At 38.2% G+C, this 16,594-nt stretch overlaps 1 protein-coding gene across 2 annotated transcripts in view; it reads right to left on the bottom strand.

Annotated features, from left to right (window-relative positions):
- The window catches only part of crocc2 (ciliary rootlet coiled-coil, rootletin family member 2), a 224,487-nt gene that overhangs the window by 10,545 nt on the left and 197,348 nt on the right, over positions 1 to 16,594 (bottom strand). The window contains exons 29-33 of one of the 2 annotated variants that reach the window (XM_051922722.1): positions 15,122 to 15,242; positions 10,551 to 10,714; positions 7,441 to 7,881; positions 5,525 to 5,674; positions 4,773 to 4,973 (exon numbers count right to left, since the gene is read on the bottom strand). In XM_051922722.1, the coding sequence (XP_051778682.1) occupies positions 4,773 to 4,973; positions 5,525 to 5,674; positions 7,441 to 7,881; positions 10,551 to 10,714; positions 15,122 to 15,242 (1,077 nt within the window). Of the gene's footprint in view, positions 1 to 4,772; positions 4,974 to 5,524; positions 5,675 to 6,997; positions 7,882 to 10,550; positions 10,715 to 15,121; positions 15,243 to 16,594 lie in introns of those variants that run through there. The other variant, XM_051922721.1, reaches the window with a different exon arrangement.

Raw genomic sequence — 16,594 nt, 5'->3', positions numbered from 1 at the left:
TTTGTAATCCCAGAAAGCCGGAAAACATTTCCAGTAGCTGCGGAGTATCATACTAAGCACGAAGTATGTGAAAGCATATGCGTGGGTATGTGAGGCTCTTTTAACTTAAATGTGCCAAAATGTATAATATCCCCAGCATCATACAGACTTATAGCTAAGACTTGTCCAAAATTAACTGTACGGAGAATGCTGTCTGTAACATAAACAATGTGCCTCAGGTATGTGCTTCCTACATCAAAATGACCTCATTACTGTTGCTGCACCAAGTGGGGGACAGTTTTTGACCATTAATTACAGATAGAAAATGCTTTCAGCGACATTTTCACCATTCTTGTTTGGGTGAATTCATTAATAGGAATAAATGTGCATGGTTAAATTCAAAGAACAGATAAACCTACTATTCAAACTGTGAACTGGCTTCACATTGGTAACTTCATAACAATATAAGATGATCCATTAATGTATCTACCTCTCTAGATATTGCACTGAATATGAAGAGTTTGAGGAGAATGGGCATCCCAGATGAGACGGGGAAGAAGCCAGAGTGGTGGCTCTGAGGCTAGGGATCTGCACTGGCAATCGGAAGGTTGCCGGTTCGAATCCCGTAAATGCCAATAGGGACTCTGCTCTGTTGGGCCCTTCAGCAAGGTCATTAAACCGCAATTGCTGAGCGCTTTGAGTAGTGAGAAAAGTGCTATATAAATGCAAAGAATTATTATTATTATTATTAAGTGGGAGGCCAGTACAATGACATAAAAATTATTGACTGGTGGAACAAATAAATTACTTTGTACCCGATCAGTATAAGTTAACAGAAGGACCCGCATAAGCCAAGTGTTGGGAGTAGTTCTATCGCCCATATGCCAGGCGGCAGTGGTCCTCGTTTGGGAACCCATTTGGGACACGGAGTCTGGAAGTGCAGCCTTGTTGGGGTCCCTGGATATCGAGAGAGGGTGCAGTCGGGGGAAGACCTCCCTCCTTTTCTTGTAGCCACGAAGTGCTCTCCAGAATACCTTGTCCCATTTTTAATATGAACAAGTCAGCTATTGATTGAGTCATAAATCATAATTATCTATCTATCTATCTATCTATCTATCTATCTATCTATCTATCTATCTATCTATCTATCTATCTATCTATCTATCTATCTATCTATCTATCTATCTATCTATCTATCTATCTATCTATCTATCTATCTATCTACAACATATGGCCAAAAGTTTGTTGACACCATCACACTTATATTAGTTAACCATGAGCATTAAAATTTAGCACCTCCCCCAAATAACAGCCTCCACTCTTCTAGAAAGTCCATCCACAAGATTTTGGAGAGTATCTGTAGGAATTTGTTCACATTCAGTCATTTGCGAGGTCAGGTTCTGATGTTGGACAAGAAAAGCTAGCTAAGCAATTAGCATTCCAATTTATCAAAATTGTATTCAGAAGGCTGAGGTTTGGGCTCTGTGCAGTTCCTTTATACCATGTCTTTATGGACCTGGCTTTGTGCATAGAGGCCATGTCATGCTGGAGCAGACAAGGGCCATCTCCTTTGCTACAAAGTTGGAAACACAATTGTCTAAAATGTCTTTATATGTTTTAGCATTAACAGTGTCCCTCACTGGAACCAACAGGCCTAGCATAACCATGAAAAACAGCTCACAGAACATTACCCCCTTCTTTACTAAACCTTTACAGTAGGCAATATGCAGTCCAGAAAGCAGCATTCTCCTGGCATCTGCCAAACCCAGATTTGTCCATCAGACTGACAGATATTGAAGCATGATTCTTCGATACATGTTTCTACTGCCCGAGAGTTCAAAGGCAGGATAGTTTACAACACTATAAGTGACACTTGGCTTGTCTGCAGCTGCTCAGCCATGGACGCTAACTTTATGATGCACAGTTCTTGTGCTGATGTTGCATCCAGAAGCAGTTTGAAGCTCTGCTGTGATTTATGCAACACATGATAGGTGATTTTTATGTGCTAGGAACTTCAGCACCCGGTGGCCCCATTCAATGAGTTTGTGTGGTCTACCACTTTGTAGCTGAGCTGTTGTTGCTCCTAAACACTTCCATTTTACGAAAATAGCATTTATAGATGACTTGGCCAGGATGAACAGAGCAGAAATTTCACATACTGACTTTTGGCAAAGATAACATCCTCTGACAGTGCCATATTTAAAATCATTGAGATCTTCAGTATATCTTCTATTGCCAAAGTTTGTCAATGGTTGATTGCATGACTATGTGCTTGATGTTATATACACTTGTTAACAACAATTGAAGCTGAAATACCCGAACTCAACAATTTGGAGGAGATTCCACATACATTTGGCCATACAGTATAATGTATCTGTCTATAGATAGCTTTTCACTTGTTCATGAAAAATGAACATGAAGACAAAGGAAGGAGAACCAACATCCATTTATAGCAATTTCAGACTAGTCTGTTATGGGCAAAGCCTAAAACAGCAGCAATAGCAGTAAGACTGGTATCCACACCAGGTAAGGTTCTGATAACAAATGAAAGGAACTAAAACATGGAATGAACATTAAATGTAAAAGACACCTGATTTGAGAGTCAAACCTGAAGACTGGGTTCCGTGAAAAAATAATGAAATAAATAAACAATATCAAAACAAATAAAGGTATATGTATGTATACTGCATAATCCACATAAAGTATAAAACATAACACTACATAACAGATGGGCAGAGTTGGCATTAAGAGAAAAATCTGTAGGGGAGGCATCCAAAATGTTGAAGAATCCAGTGATATTCTGGATGAAACAAAACTGTTGTAACTATCCAAGTAACATTGAATCCTCTTTACTAAAATTTGATATTTTAAAGACAGTCAGATTTTGTATTTAATTGATAATTCATCTTTCTATGGTCATGTCTTTGATTTCTTACAACATTCACTTTTCTTAACAAGTTCAACGTTTTGCAGAAAACCAAAATGTGATTAATGAAGAACTTATATACACATACAAACATATTGTTTGAACCCGGACTTATTCCCACAGTTAGTATAGATAGATAGATAGATAGATAGATAGATAGATAGATAGATAGATAGATAGATAGATAGATAGATAGATAGATTATGATTTATGACTCAAGTCAATAGCTGACTTGTTCATATTAAAAATGGGGCAAAATTGGATTCTTGTTAATAATTTGTTTTTAAGAAGCAAGCTATAGCCTTTCATTAATGAACCAAATACATTTAAAATAAATCTTTTTCAAAACTGCTTTATCAATGTGCAGTATTGCAAATTCAAGAATGAATTATGGTTACATTGATAAAACAATTGTAATAATAATAAATGACAGTGAATACAGTCATAGATAGATAGATATTCTTATCCTTTTAGCGTCAGGTAAAAGGCAGGAGCCAACCTCACAGCGGGTGCCACTCTGTTGTAGGGTACACTCAACACTCATTACCATACACTCTCATACTGAGCCTATTCTGAGTTTCCAATAGTGATATGCAGAGCAGGTAGATTTCATTTCTCATAAAGTTTCACAAAATTGACACTAAAACTAATTTTGCAGGCGATTTTGCAAGTGTGAGACACAAAACTCACTAAAAAGAATTTTTGTGGTGGAAAACAAGGAGCGCTGCCTCGTTCACACTATCACGCTTACCATTTCTGCAGCTGCGTATTGCATGTGAGCTGGCGCACACCTGTCAACTCAATTTTACTTATGCCTCATTTACATCAATGCAGAGGGGCGCAGTGCATTTTTTTTTCAAAGGTGGCATGCTGCATATATTCCACTCAAAGACATACCAAAACATCTCATTGTGCACATTACTGGGTTTTCTCAAAAGGAATACTTGATAGGAAGCTCCGATCTTGACTACTAAGCTACTGCCCTTTCCTGTTTCTTGATTCTGCTAGACATTGTGTGGAGCATCAAAGTTCCTTTTCAATCTCTAATGCATATTTAGTTGGCTAAATGAGGGTTGTACTATGAAAACATATCTGGTGATTTTTTGTTTATTAGAGATCTTTATTTAAATATGATATGCATCCATCTCTGGTGCATCTTTAGGATTTCGATTGCTAAGGTTGCCATTATAATCGGCAAAATGATGGTCATATACCAAAACACGTCTGTCAACTCAAGAAAATGTCTACACATGACAGGAAATGAATCTGGCAATTTTTTGTTTATTAGAGATCTTTACTTAAATATGAAATGACAGGTGGACACATGTGGAGATAAAGCATATAAATGTTTCCAGACATGACTAAATACCTTTTATCTTTGTGAATAGCACGAATTTCGCTGGAAGCAATTTGTTCCATGTTTTTTGTTTTGTGAAGCGAAACACAGAGTTCTGCTGCAAATTCAATTTTACACAAATCATTTCGCTCATCACTACCTTCCAGTCAACCTAATCTGTGGTTTGGTTTGTTCACAAATAAAAAATTATGAAACTTTTATTTGACTTATTTCAGAACATCTCATGTTTAACAGGTTTTGAATTATATTTGGGCTCAGTCATTAGCGAATATATCATAGACTGCCCAAGACTCATGAGAACCCCAATCAGCCCTGAATATTTAGGCATGGCTAAACATAAAAAGCCAACAGTTTTTTTTTGTATTTCAAATACTGATTTTTAATGGACTGGTTTTAAAAGAAGTAATATTTTAAGTTTATCAGCGTGTGTATCACAATTTTAATTACAGCAAAAATGTGTTATAGTACTCATTAGAGAAGCTGGAAATCTGGTTTTGCGGGCTACCTTACCTTATCAAGTGTTTTCCTGAGGGCGGCCTTGTCCTTTTCCATGCGTGTCATGGCTCTCTCTATGTCTCGACGCTCATTCTCTAATTGCGCTACAGTCTTTTGGAGAGCAGTCATCCTGTCCTGCAAAGCCTGCCGGTCCTCTTCGAGCAGCCGTGTTCCTTCTTGGGCTTCTTGTTCACTGACCTGTCGCTGACGTAGCATCTGAAGGACAAAAGGAGCAATTATACCTCGGATTGTTGTAACTCTATGGTGACAGCTTGTGTAGTGGGACTTTTTCATTTGCCACGTCCTTTCCTGAGTTCTGCATTTGTTCTGTCCATGCCATTCATTCATCTTGTCTCTGTGTACCCTCCACTCAATGTCTGGGCAGCTTCTGTGGCTAAGAAGCTGCCTGGACTCCATCCTCTGTCCGCTCTTGCTATTGTCTTTTTGCTGCCATTTGACAGTTTGCCATCAGAAAACAGCTTTCAAGATTCTGGCTCTTACTCTGTACATTTTACTGAAACATTCATTATTGCTTCCTTGTTTCTTCATTTCTGGCTTATTTAATGATAAAAGTAGCTCTCTTAAGATCTTTAGTATCTAAACATGCACATGATCACAGTTTTGCAGTATTATCTTTCTATTGTTTACTATCATTATGTGTCCATGCCAGCTTTTCTAGTTTTCCTTCTTTTTTTTTGTTTCCATTCCTATCTCCAGCATGTAATATATAATCGAGCATCAGTAATAAGACTTTCACAAGATCTGACCTCCTGAAGCTGTTTCACTTGGCTCTCGAGCTCCAGCCGTCGCAGTTCACTGTCTTCTTGCTCTCTCTGTAGGGTGTGAACCTTTTCCATCAGGGTATGGTTTTGCTTCTTGCACTCGGACAGAGATTCCCGAGCAGAATCCAGCCGTTCCTACCAAATGTAAAGCAGAAGAAGTTCAAAATGACCTGCCAGAATGCTAAAGAACTTGAAAAGATTACAGGATTAACAAGTAATACAGTTAGAGTTCAAATCTTGATATAGTGCTTAGCAATTTCATTGTGACAGGAAACTGAACCTTTTCTTTTTTTTTAAAAACTGAACCTTTTTTTATCCTGATTTACCTTTCTAAATATTGATCCTTCCGTTCTCAGACCTCTTTAATCTGGTGTAAGGTCACATAGGTCAAAGCCAGCTTCAGAAGGAACCAATATGGGATTGGGTTTCCTTGACAATATCATATTTATAAAAAATGTTCACCTTGTGTACAATACCTATGGTGCATCACTTGTGCCCAAGAGAATTTGAAAAATTATCATGCATCCATTAATGCATGGGAATACAGTATTCTGCAAAAATAAAGCTGCATGTTTAATGCAGCTACTGTATTTTTAAAGTAGATTTTTTGGAATCATGTGTGTACAAATTTCAACCTTCTACATAGTTTAGCAGCAATGGGCACTAAGTTGGACTGATCGCTGGGTGAGGGACATCAGATCATTTTGGGGGCTTAGATCATAAGCATATCTTTGGATTATTATCTCTGGCACTGGGAGCATTGGCATTAATGGCTAGTTAGCCGAGGTCTACAGGCCTATGACTGTGTCTGACTTTGTCTTTAACATTCTCTGTTATAATTGACTGTGGACCCCCAAGGTGTTTATGATGCTGACTGGAGTTTTTGTTTTCCTCTTCTCCATTGTCAACTGGCCATGATAAAACAGTTAACTAATGGACAGAAATTACTGTTTCCATTTATGTCAATCAGTTTTGACTTAGTTTTCTGTTTTTTGACAAATCTGTGTCTTTATGTGTAATAATTTCTATTTAATAATTAGTAAAATTTAACCATTTATATTTTCACTGTTCCTTAGAACATGTCACTGCGCACTACACTTGTACACGCTATACAAAAAAAAAACTGAATTGAATTTGTGGAGTGTGGTGGGGGTAGTGGTGAGGGAATCCAACTCAGATTTAAACCTCAATACCCTAGGTCATTGTGATACCCCACTGCATATCAACATAATAAATGCCAAAAATGTTTAGATCTGGAATCCCATCCACGTTTAGATGTTGGGTCCCCAAGGTCCTCAATAAAAACAACAGCTTCCAAAAAAAAAAAACATCGACTAGATTGTCGAATAATTATAAACTTAAATGTCCCAATATATTGTAATATATTAGAAAGACTTCATTTTTCTGGGAATATACTGTTCTTCAGAAAAATTTTTAACAAGTTACATTTATGTGCAAATTCTAAAAATACTGTAGTTCTCAATGGGAAATGTGAATCATTTAGTCACCACATTTTACTAAAAATAACAGAACAGAAAACAGAACACCAAAGAGAGGGAGCTGTGTCCCCATGAGGTCAGAAAATAAAGAAGAGTAATGGAAAAGAAAAATGAGGGCAGAAAAGATATTAGAAGCATTGGGCTTTTTCAGGGTAACTCAACAGGCTACTATATAGAAGTTCCCTTAACTGTGTACAGGTTTTTCTTTTCACAGTTTACATTTTTTAACCTTTTTTTCATTATTTCTTGCCAATGTATCTTTGAAGAGGCACGATGGTATAAGCTTATCTCGGTCTATAAAACCAAAATTCTGCCATTGTGCCATGGAGCGCAGCTTCTGGCTGTGAGATATGTGAGCTCAGATTCTGATTGCTAACAGACACATCTGCATAGGATACTTGCCTGAATAAGCCGCCGATCCTGCTCACTAGCAGTCAGCGCTTTCTGCAGTTGCGATACACGGTCCTGTAAAGCACCGGCATTGGCACTAGTGTCATTAAGTGACAGAGAAAGACTTTGAACCTTGTCCTTTAGCTGACTTTCTCCATCTTCAGTACGGGCCAAAGCTACATTCAGCCTCTCCACGGACACCTGCAGGGATGTCACCTTATCCTCACTAGTGGCCAACTCTCTGCTCAGGCCAGACACTCGTTCCTGCAAAGCTAGTAACTCAGTGTCCCTTTCAGTGAGTGTCATCTGCAGCCTTTGTATTTCACCCTCCATCGTGCGTTGTGACAGCTCCAGCTTGGTGCAGCGACTTTCTGACGCATCTAAGGATTCTTTCAGCTTTCGCCTCTCTGCTTCAAGTTTCCCGTCCTGAAGAGTCAGTCGACCCAGCTTTTCCTGTGAAAACAGTTACTTCTTTGTTTAGAATAATGATATTAATAGTTAAGCACAATAAATACAGACTAAATATTTGTTTCTTATATTTGTCAACATGATTTTTTTTCTTAGTTCATAATTTCAGCAAAATATAAATGGAATCTCAGCTTTATTTGGGGGAAAGACTGGTCATGACCTCAGTTTCTTTGACTAGTACATTTAAACTTCGTAAGGGTGGTGCAAAGATCTGAAGGAGAAATATTGGAAATACAAACAGAGAAAGAGACGATTCACTGGGTTAAAGCACGTAAAATTGAGCTGCAAGGAAAATCAGGTGAGGTGTTGAGCGCTATACGCCCGGGTATTTCATCCATTATAAATAACAGTATTATCATTCACTCTGTTACCTAAATTTTAGACATGCAGTGCTTAAAAAGCCAAACATTCACCCTATGGTTAAAAATTATTATTGTCTAATATCATAATTGCTATTTATAACTAATGCTCTGGAGAATATAGTTTTTATCGCAGCTCTCCACATTTATAAATGCAAATAACATCTCTGGAGTAGTTTCAATCATGACTAAGAGACATCGCAACTTGTTTATGCTACAAGAATTCAGAGTGATGAATTACCATAAAGATAACTACCTATGAATATGGAAAGAAAAGTGTAGTGACAGGAGGAAAACAAAGATATGGTGAGAACACCTGTGCCAGGATTTTATCTCAGTGTTTGGATACTGTGAGGCAGCAGCACTAACTGCCTTAACACATTGTAACCAAAATGGATACACACATCCTAATGTAGCTCTAGGATAAAGGCATCTACCACATATATATATATAGACACCAATCAGCCATGAGAAAGTGAATAACATTGATTATCTCATCACAACGGCACCTGTCAAGGGGTGGGATAAATTAGGCAGCAAATGAACAGTCAGTTCTTGAAGGTGGTATGCTAGATGTAGGAGAAATGGGCAAGCTTAAGTATCTAAGCAATTATGACAAGGGCCAAACTGTGATCCCAGTAAGCAGTGGTTAGTACCTATGAAAAGTAGTCCAAGGAAGGACAATCAGTGAACCAATGACAGGGTCAAGGGAGCCCAATCCCATAGAAGAGCTTCTGTAGCACAAATCACTATAAAACCTAATGCTGGCCATGACAGAAAGGTGGCTGCATAGAGCCAGACTAATCAAAGTACCCATGCTGATCCTTGTCCACCACTGAAAGTACCTACAGTGGGCACATGACTGTTAGAACTGGATCATGGAGCAATGAAAGTTGGTGACCTGGTCTGATGAATCATGTTATCTTTTAGATCATGTGGATGGCTGGAGAAGAGACGGCAGCACTATGGGGAGAAGGCCAGCTGGTGGAGACAGTGTGATGCTCTGGGGAATATTCTGTTGGATCACCTTGGGTCCTGGCATTTACGTGAATGTTCCTTTGACATGTACTCCCTACCTAAAGATTGTTTTAGATCATGTACACCTCTTCATAGTAACTGTACTCACTGATGGCAGTAGCCTCTTTCAGCAGGATAATACACCCTGCCACACTGAAAAAGTTATTCAGGAATGGTTTGAGGAATATGACAAAGAGTTCAAGTTATTGACTTGGCCTCCAAATTTCCCCAGATTTCAGTTTGACTGAGGATCTGTAGGATGTGCTGGAAAAACAAGTCTAATCCATGGAGGCCCCACCTCGCAACTTGCAGCACTTAAAGTATCTGCTGCTTTAAGTATCTGCAAGATACCACAGGACATGTTCTGAGGTCTTGTGGATTCCATGCCTAGATGGGTCAGAGCTGGTTTAGCAGCACGAGGAGGACCTACACAATATTAGGCAGATGGTTTTAATGCTGTGACTGAATGGAATATATACATATATATTGTGGAAGACAGCCCAGACCCAGACAGGTAGACATGTTTAAAAGCACCACAACAAGTTTATTTACAATACTATTATTTACACAAGTGCACACAACCCCCAAAACTCCCCCAAAGTCCAGGCCCTCTCACAATGCAATGCCTCTCTTTGCCACCTCCACTCCTCTCCTCCAAGACTCTGTCCACTTCCACCTGACTCCAGCCATAGAATGGAGGGAGGCGGCCCCTTTTATCCCCACCCGGACTTGCTCCAGGTGCCTCCGGATTAGCTTCCACAGGCACTCCCCAGTGTGGCGGAAGTACCGGCTGCGCACTCCCCAGTGTGGCGGAAGTGCTGAGGGCCAGGGCTCCTCAGGAATCGGGGTGCCCCCTGACGGTGACCACGGGCCCCTATAGGGTTGAGCTTCCAAGCTCAGTTCCCGTGGTCCCCAAAGCCACCAGAGCGGTCGCCCCCTCGCAGTCTGGAGTATCCCGGCTGGGTTCCACCCCCAGCCGCCTGTGACAATACCTTTACATTTACTATTACATTATATACTACATATAAAATGATCATTTGGAAAAAGAATTTCCATATCTGTCTATGATTAGTCACATATGAAGGTTTAAAATCTTTAACAGAAAACGTAAAGTTGTTCACTTACAATTAAGCATAAAATAAATATGCTAGAAGCAATCTGTAAAGTCATTTATAGAATTTACAACAATTCTGGATTACTGCAATGATGATGTTTGAGGTTGACATTCCAGTTTGTGAATTTTATTTGGCACACTGTATTAATTCCTGAGTTTATCACCTGTAATACTCTTTTTTCTAACTCTGCAGCCTGTAAACTGCGCTCTAGGGTCGACACTTGTTCTCCAAGGGCCTTTTTGTCTTGCTCGGATCGCCGTATGGAGTCCTCTTGGAGTAAGAGTGCTGTCTGCGCTCCACTGAGTTTTCCATCCATTCCACGCTTTCCTGAAATATTCCAAATACTGGTTGTATAAACACTGTCTTACTTTAAACATCCTCAATGATCAACAACATATCTTTACTGATCTATGTTTTGAATGCAATTAATATTAATAATTAATAATTAATCAAGTACTGCTTGTTCATTTTGAAATGGTGGACTTATATTTTCTTTATATTACACAGGCTAGGTAGAGTTAAGGTTAAATTATATACACATCCCATATACTCCTTAGTACTTAATGAAAAAAGAGCTTGTACTCGTGACAATATTTCTGTTATAAAGTGCTTGGACATTATTTGGATTGCATTAGATGCTTTAACTTTTATTGCTATATTATGGAATTGTATCTTAATGATTTGTATTTATTTACATTTTTATTTGTGCACCACTTTCTATCGAAAGCCACCAAAGACCAAAATCCAAAAAATCCAAAAATACCAAACAGTGAGATGTGGAGTGAAACTGAAGTCAACAGAAAACACATCTGAGTAGTTGACATTTAAATTTTCAATTTTCAACTAACAAAGACAATGAAAATTAAATAAACTAGGGGGCTTTGCCCCCTGCTCGCCCACCCCTTTCCCCCCCGGGGGGTGCTATGTGCCAGCCACTTCGCTTCACTGCCTCTCGCGTTGTGAAGAGGGGGGCTGAGCGCACGCTAAGGAGATGCAGTCGCTCCTCCGAAACCCCCTCTTAAATGGTTATACAATGGGAAACAAATACATTTTTTTTAACCTCCACTATGCTCGATCAGATGGCTTGCTGCTGCAGCTTGTGCCATGCTGCGTGATCTGTAGGTTACGCAGCGCTTCAAACATTTAAAAGCCTGTACAGCAGCTGTCTTCCTTGTCTCACAGGACGTTAAAGTGTCTCCGAGAAAATCACGTCTGGACCCAAGATTTTTTTTATATCATAAAGAGATATATAAGAGTGGGGGTTACAATATATATGGGTGGGCAGTACCATCACTGGTTATTAAAGTGAAACTAAGAGTTGGAATAGTTCCTTCTTAGGTTACATCTGCATATATTTGAAATAATAGTTGTATTCATTGCCCAGGTTGGGGTTAGGGTTAGGTTAAATTAAAATGGTCATACTTAGCTTTCAATGGATTACTAGTTGAAAATTATTTTTTTAAATGGCTAATACACCAACTCTTAAACACATAATGACCTTGCTTAGGGTTCATAACTTTATTCAGTCCTTTACTGTTGTAAGAAGTTCAAAGTTTTTTCTGTAATTGACAAAACTTCCACATTGTTTGTTATCCATATAGGAGTGTCAAAAGCATTAAAGGTAATTTCTGGAAATCTTTCAGACATGCTTCTTCTGGTAGAACTAGAAAGGACAGCTTGCATGAAGCTTATGGCGTATACTTCATTAAACCCCTTCCCTGTCCAAGATAATAACAAGCATCACATCAGGATGAAAATACATGTTCTGCCTTGCATGTAATAAAACTTCTCATCTTGTCATAAAATATTTATGATTTTAAAAATATAATCCTTGTCAAGTGGCATCTTGAAATACATTTTTGATACCAATTTAAAACCGAGTATAAATTGTATGTTGTTTGACCTCAAACAAAAAAAGTTCTTCCATTAAAAGTAGCTAAATAAATAATTTGTTACATATTAAAGCCTCAGGCACAAAACTAACTCTCTCATATCAAAGGATCTTAACATGTTGTCTATGAAACATCTGCTCTTTACAAAATAAAGCTGTTCTAATTAACAACATTCTTTAAAGCATAAACTCTGATTTCTGTTTTCTTAGTGAAACTTTGTTTGAAGATGCAGACATCCTTTGCTAAGTTCAGGCATTTCCCTGACAGTCATTTTTATGCTTGATGAATAAATGGCAGTACAAAAACAGATATCAACGACCAGGATATGAAGCAGACAACATGCCAAGCTTCAAAAAACAGAAAGTACAACTGAGAATATAAAGTACCTAATCAGGACATTAAGCAGAAATTGTAATCAAAAATAAAAAGCCAGGAATTTGTAACTCTGAAATGCTAAGAATCTATAATACTGTGTGAATGACATAATGACATGTGGTCCATGAAGCAGCGGCATTGGGAGAGACTGATCTTTTCATCCATTCTATTTAAGTATCCAACAAACTGGAAATCTCATGAAGATCCCCCCACAATGATTTTCGATGTTAATGAGCTCAGAACCCCAAGGGTTTATAACAGTACTCAAAATGGCAGCACCCACTGCAAAACAAGATAGTGTTACAATAAATTTAAACTAATTTCTACACTGTTCAATACCCACATAAGAAATAAACAGTTCAAAGGAAACATGTATTAAATTAATAAAAAATGATCACACTTAATGATTTAATAACAGTTAATGTTTTACAGGTGGAAGGTGAAATTGTAAATATCCTGAAAAAGTCAAGGTCACTTTACACCATTTGTGGTGGTCATATAATTCACTACTAAAATTTGTTTATAAGCTTATTTTTGTCTGTTCTGTGGTTTTTAATAATAAGAAATCTATTTCTGATATTTTTTCATGTTTTACCTTGTAAATTAATTAACATCTCGGAACATGTACAAATCGGGTTACGACCAAAAAGTTTGCCAAACTTTTGCATCTGTTCAGAACCACACACTCGGGTGACGAACAAGCCAGTTTCCCTTCCGGTTCATACGCGCCGATTATTTCCGCACGTGTACAGTCTCTCCCTGTACATTGTTCTCGGTCAGACGTACGTGCATTCGCTGTGAACTCTTTGAGCTCTATTTCATGTGCTTTTGCATTAATTTTGCAATTAACCATGGCCTCTAAGCAAGTGAAGAGTGGTAGTGTTAGTGAGAAGAAAGGTTAGAAGAAAATTGAAATCGAATTAAAGAAAGAAATTATTGAAAAGTATGAGCGTGGCATTCGTGTTACTGATCTTGCTGCTGACTACAAGACGATTTTGACTTTTCTAAAGCAGAAAGAGTCCATTAAAGCAGCTGATGTTGCAAAAGGAGTTACAGTGTTAACCCAGCAGAGGCCTCAAGTGCTGGAAGAGGTGGAAAAACTGTTGCTAGTGTGGTTGAACGGGAAGCAACTTACAGGGGATAGCGTTTTAATATCGTTCATTGCATCAACTTCATCGATAAAGCCTGGGAAGACGTCACATACAGACCTTGAACTTGGCCTGGAAGAAACTTTGGCCTGAATGTGTTACTGAACAGGATTTAGAAAGATTTTAGCCTCCTGTTGTGGATGAGATTGTGTCCACGGGCAAGAGCATGGGTCTTGAAGTGGACAATGAGGACATCGAAGAGCTGGTCCTGGATCACAAGGAGGAGCTGATGATGGAGGAACTCGCTGAACTCCAGCAGGAGCAGCATAAGTTGCTCACTGAGGAGCAGTCCTCAGGGGAAAAAGAGGAAAGGGTGCTTATAAAAAGTGATGCAATAAAAGCCGTCATGAAAAATGGAATGAGTGCCAGGATTTTTTCGAGAAGAACCTCCCTGACAAAGCAGGTCCGAACAGAGTGATAAACATGATGAACGACCATGTCGTCTTGCATTTCCAAAAAATTTGAATGCGTAGGAAAAGGCAAGTCACATTAGACCGCTATTTCGCGAAGTCTGATCCACCAGCTAAACAGCTAAAAACACCAGAAACCCAAGAAATCACAAGAGAGAAAACACCTGAAGGAGACGATCCCTCCATCGCGCAGAGGGACTCTCCCTCAAAACTGTAACCTCCTCTCCACCCAGCTTTCTCCTCACTTCCTTCATGCAAGAACTCAACCCATGAAAGGTTAGTTTTCTTGGTTGTTTATGGTTAGTTTTTGTATAAATTAAGGATTTTTCAAATTTTCATTTTTTTCCCTGTGTTTAAAACTCATTTAAAAAAAGTGCTTACAGCGAGCGGTTCGTAAGGCTATAGCGTGAACTCTTGCAATGTTAGTTTTCTCTGTTTAAGGTTTTCTCAGTGTTATTCAATGTATTCTATGGTATAATTAACTATTTTTGTGCTTAAAAATCTTTAAAAAACAGTTTGTATGGTCTGGAACGGATTAATTGTATTTACTTACAATTCTATGGGGGAAATTAGTTTGGGTCATGACCAAATCGGGTTGCGACCAGAGTTTTGGAACGAATTACCCGAGGTTCCACTGTATTCAATAATGTCTTAGTTTTCTTTATTTTTCTTTAAAAGATCTGAAAAATATATACTACTGGCTTACCGCTGTTCTGTTTTGCACAAGACAATCAGATGAATGCAATGCCATGTTATTCAGTCATTATGTTTCCGGTCATATTAATTAGGGGCACGAAGCAGGTTTAGATCGAATTTTACTATTCAGAGCATACCCTAATTTCTACTGTTGTTCTGTTTGAGACAGAAGTGTGTTAGTAAGAAAAGGAAGGACAGAATTTAACAACTCACCCTCCTCAGAGTCTGCCAGGGATTTCTGCAGTTGTTGGATACGTACATAAGTCCGCTCTCGTTCACTCTCCAACTCCCCTAGCTGGCGAGACACATTAAGAACCTGCAGCTGAGCTTCATCCTGCAAAGAGTGTGAATTGATTTATTGTCTAAAAGAAGGATTTGTGACTTTGAAGCAGAAATTGAGGTGTGTGGGATGTTTTCCATGAAAAACCTTGCCTCACTTCTTTTAATTTTAATGTTGATATTTCTTATCCTGATTTATTGGAATAGTTCTCAGTGTTACACCCATAAGCCCTTGGAGTGTACAACTGACTCTGCTCAGGTAAATATGACAGCGGAAGGATCTGGGTTGAAAACACTTAGTAACTTCTGTCGCCTCTATTTTCTTAGATCAAAGGAAGAAAGTACCAATGAATCGAGTTGTCACTTCCACTGGACTGCCCTTATTTAAGAGAAAGAGTAACAAAAAGACTACTATTCATTTTGGATCCTGCTCCCACAGAGTACCTCAAAACCTAAAGTCATCCCTTTTTATCATTTAAAAGCTTGTATGAAATGGAGCTACTAGGCTTGTACCCCAAAATTCTGATGTTATCACTGTCTCCTTTCCACAATAGTTTAGACATGATCTATCTTGTTTAACGTTTGAAGTGTAGTATTGTAACCAAAGACAGCAAAAATGCCAATCCAAAGAAAAATCAAAAAGAACAGTAAAACAAACTAGCGTGGGTCACAGCCAAAAGATCAAAAATGATCTTGCAAACAGAACCAAAAGGTTAATCAAAATGCACAAGTACAAAAAAAATGGAGGAATAAGGTCATAACCATAACTAAGATCCCTTTTGTAAAGGTATGCTGTAGAACTTGGGTTTAGCCAAAAGGTTGGACACAGGACCATGTGTGTCATCAACTTATATAGGGTGCACTTCATGACGCTGGTCACATGCCTGGCAATTAAAGCCATTTCCAACAACAATGATCCTTATAAAATAATGGAGGATAATTAAACACAAAATGGAATTATGGAAAAAATCAATAACATTAAATAATTAATAGCAATAATGAATATCATAATCAAAATGTGAAAAATATAACAGAGTATAAAATGATGTTTATGAGGGTAAAATTAATAATATTTGGGGAGAAATCTACCATCATAGTCCAATGTGGATGTGTTTTGTGAAATTAAATCATGAAAAATATTGTAGACCTATGCTACCAGTTCAAACTCATTTATGGCAAACTCATAGCTTAAAGTGTTATGGTGAATGCAGTATATTTATGATGATCAACACATGTTGAGACCTTCAGTCAGCTAACTTGCATTAAAATAAATGGGTTGGATAGATACTCTCTCTTTGTTCTCACTTTTGATTTCACAAAAATGTATATAATTGAATTCATAAAAGGATATAATATTGAGTGCTGAAGATTTTATATTATGGAAAATGTTTAACGCCTTAAACTCCA

Source organism: Erpetoichthys calabaricus, chromosome 2 (assembly GCF_900747795.2).
Source record: "Erpetoichthys calabaricus chromosome 2, fErpCal1.3, whole genome shotgun sequence".
In the NCBI taxonomy this organism is placed as follows: domain Eukaryota; kingdom Metazoa; phylum Chordata; class Cladistia; order Polypteriformes; family Polypteridae; genus Erpetoichthys; species Erpetoichthys calabaricus.
The sequence above is the reverse complement of the archived record's forward strand: the minus strand, read 5'-3'. Positions and strand labels throughout refer to the sequence as shown.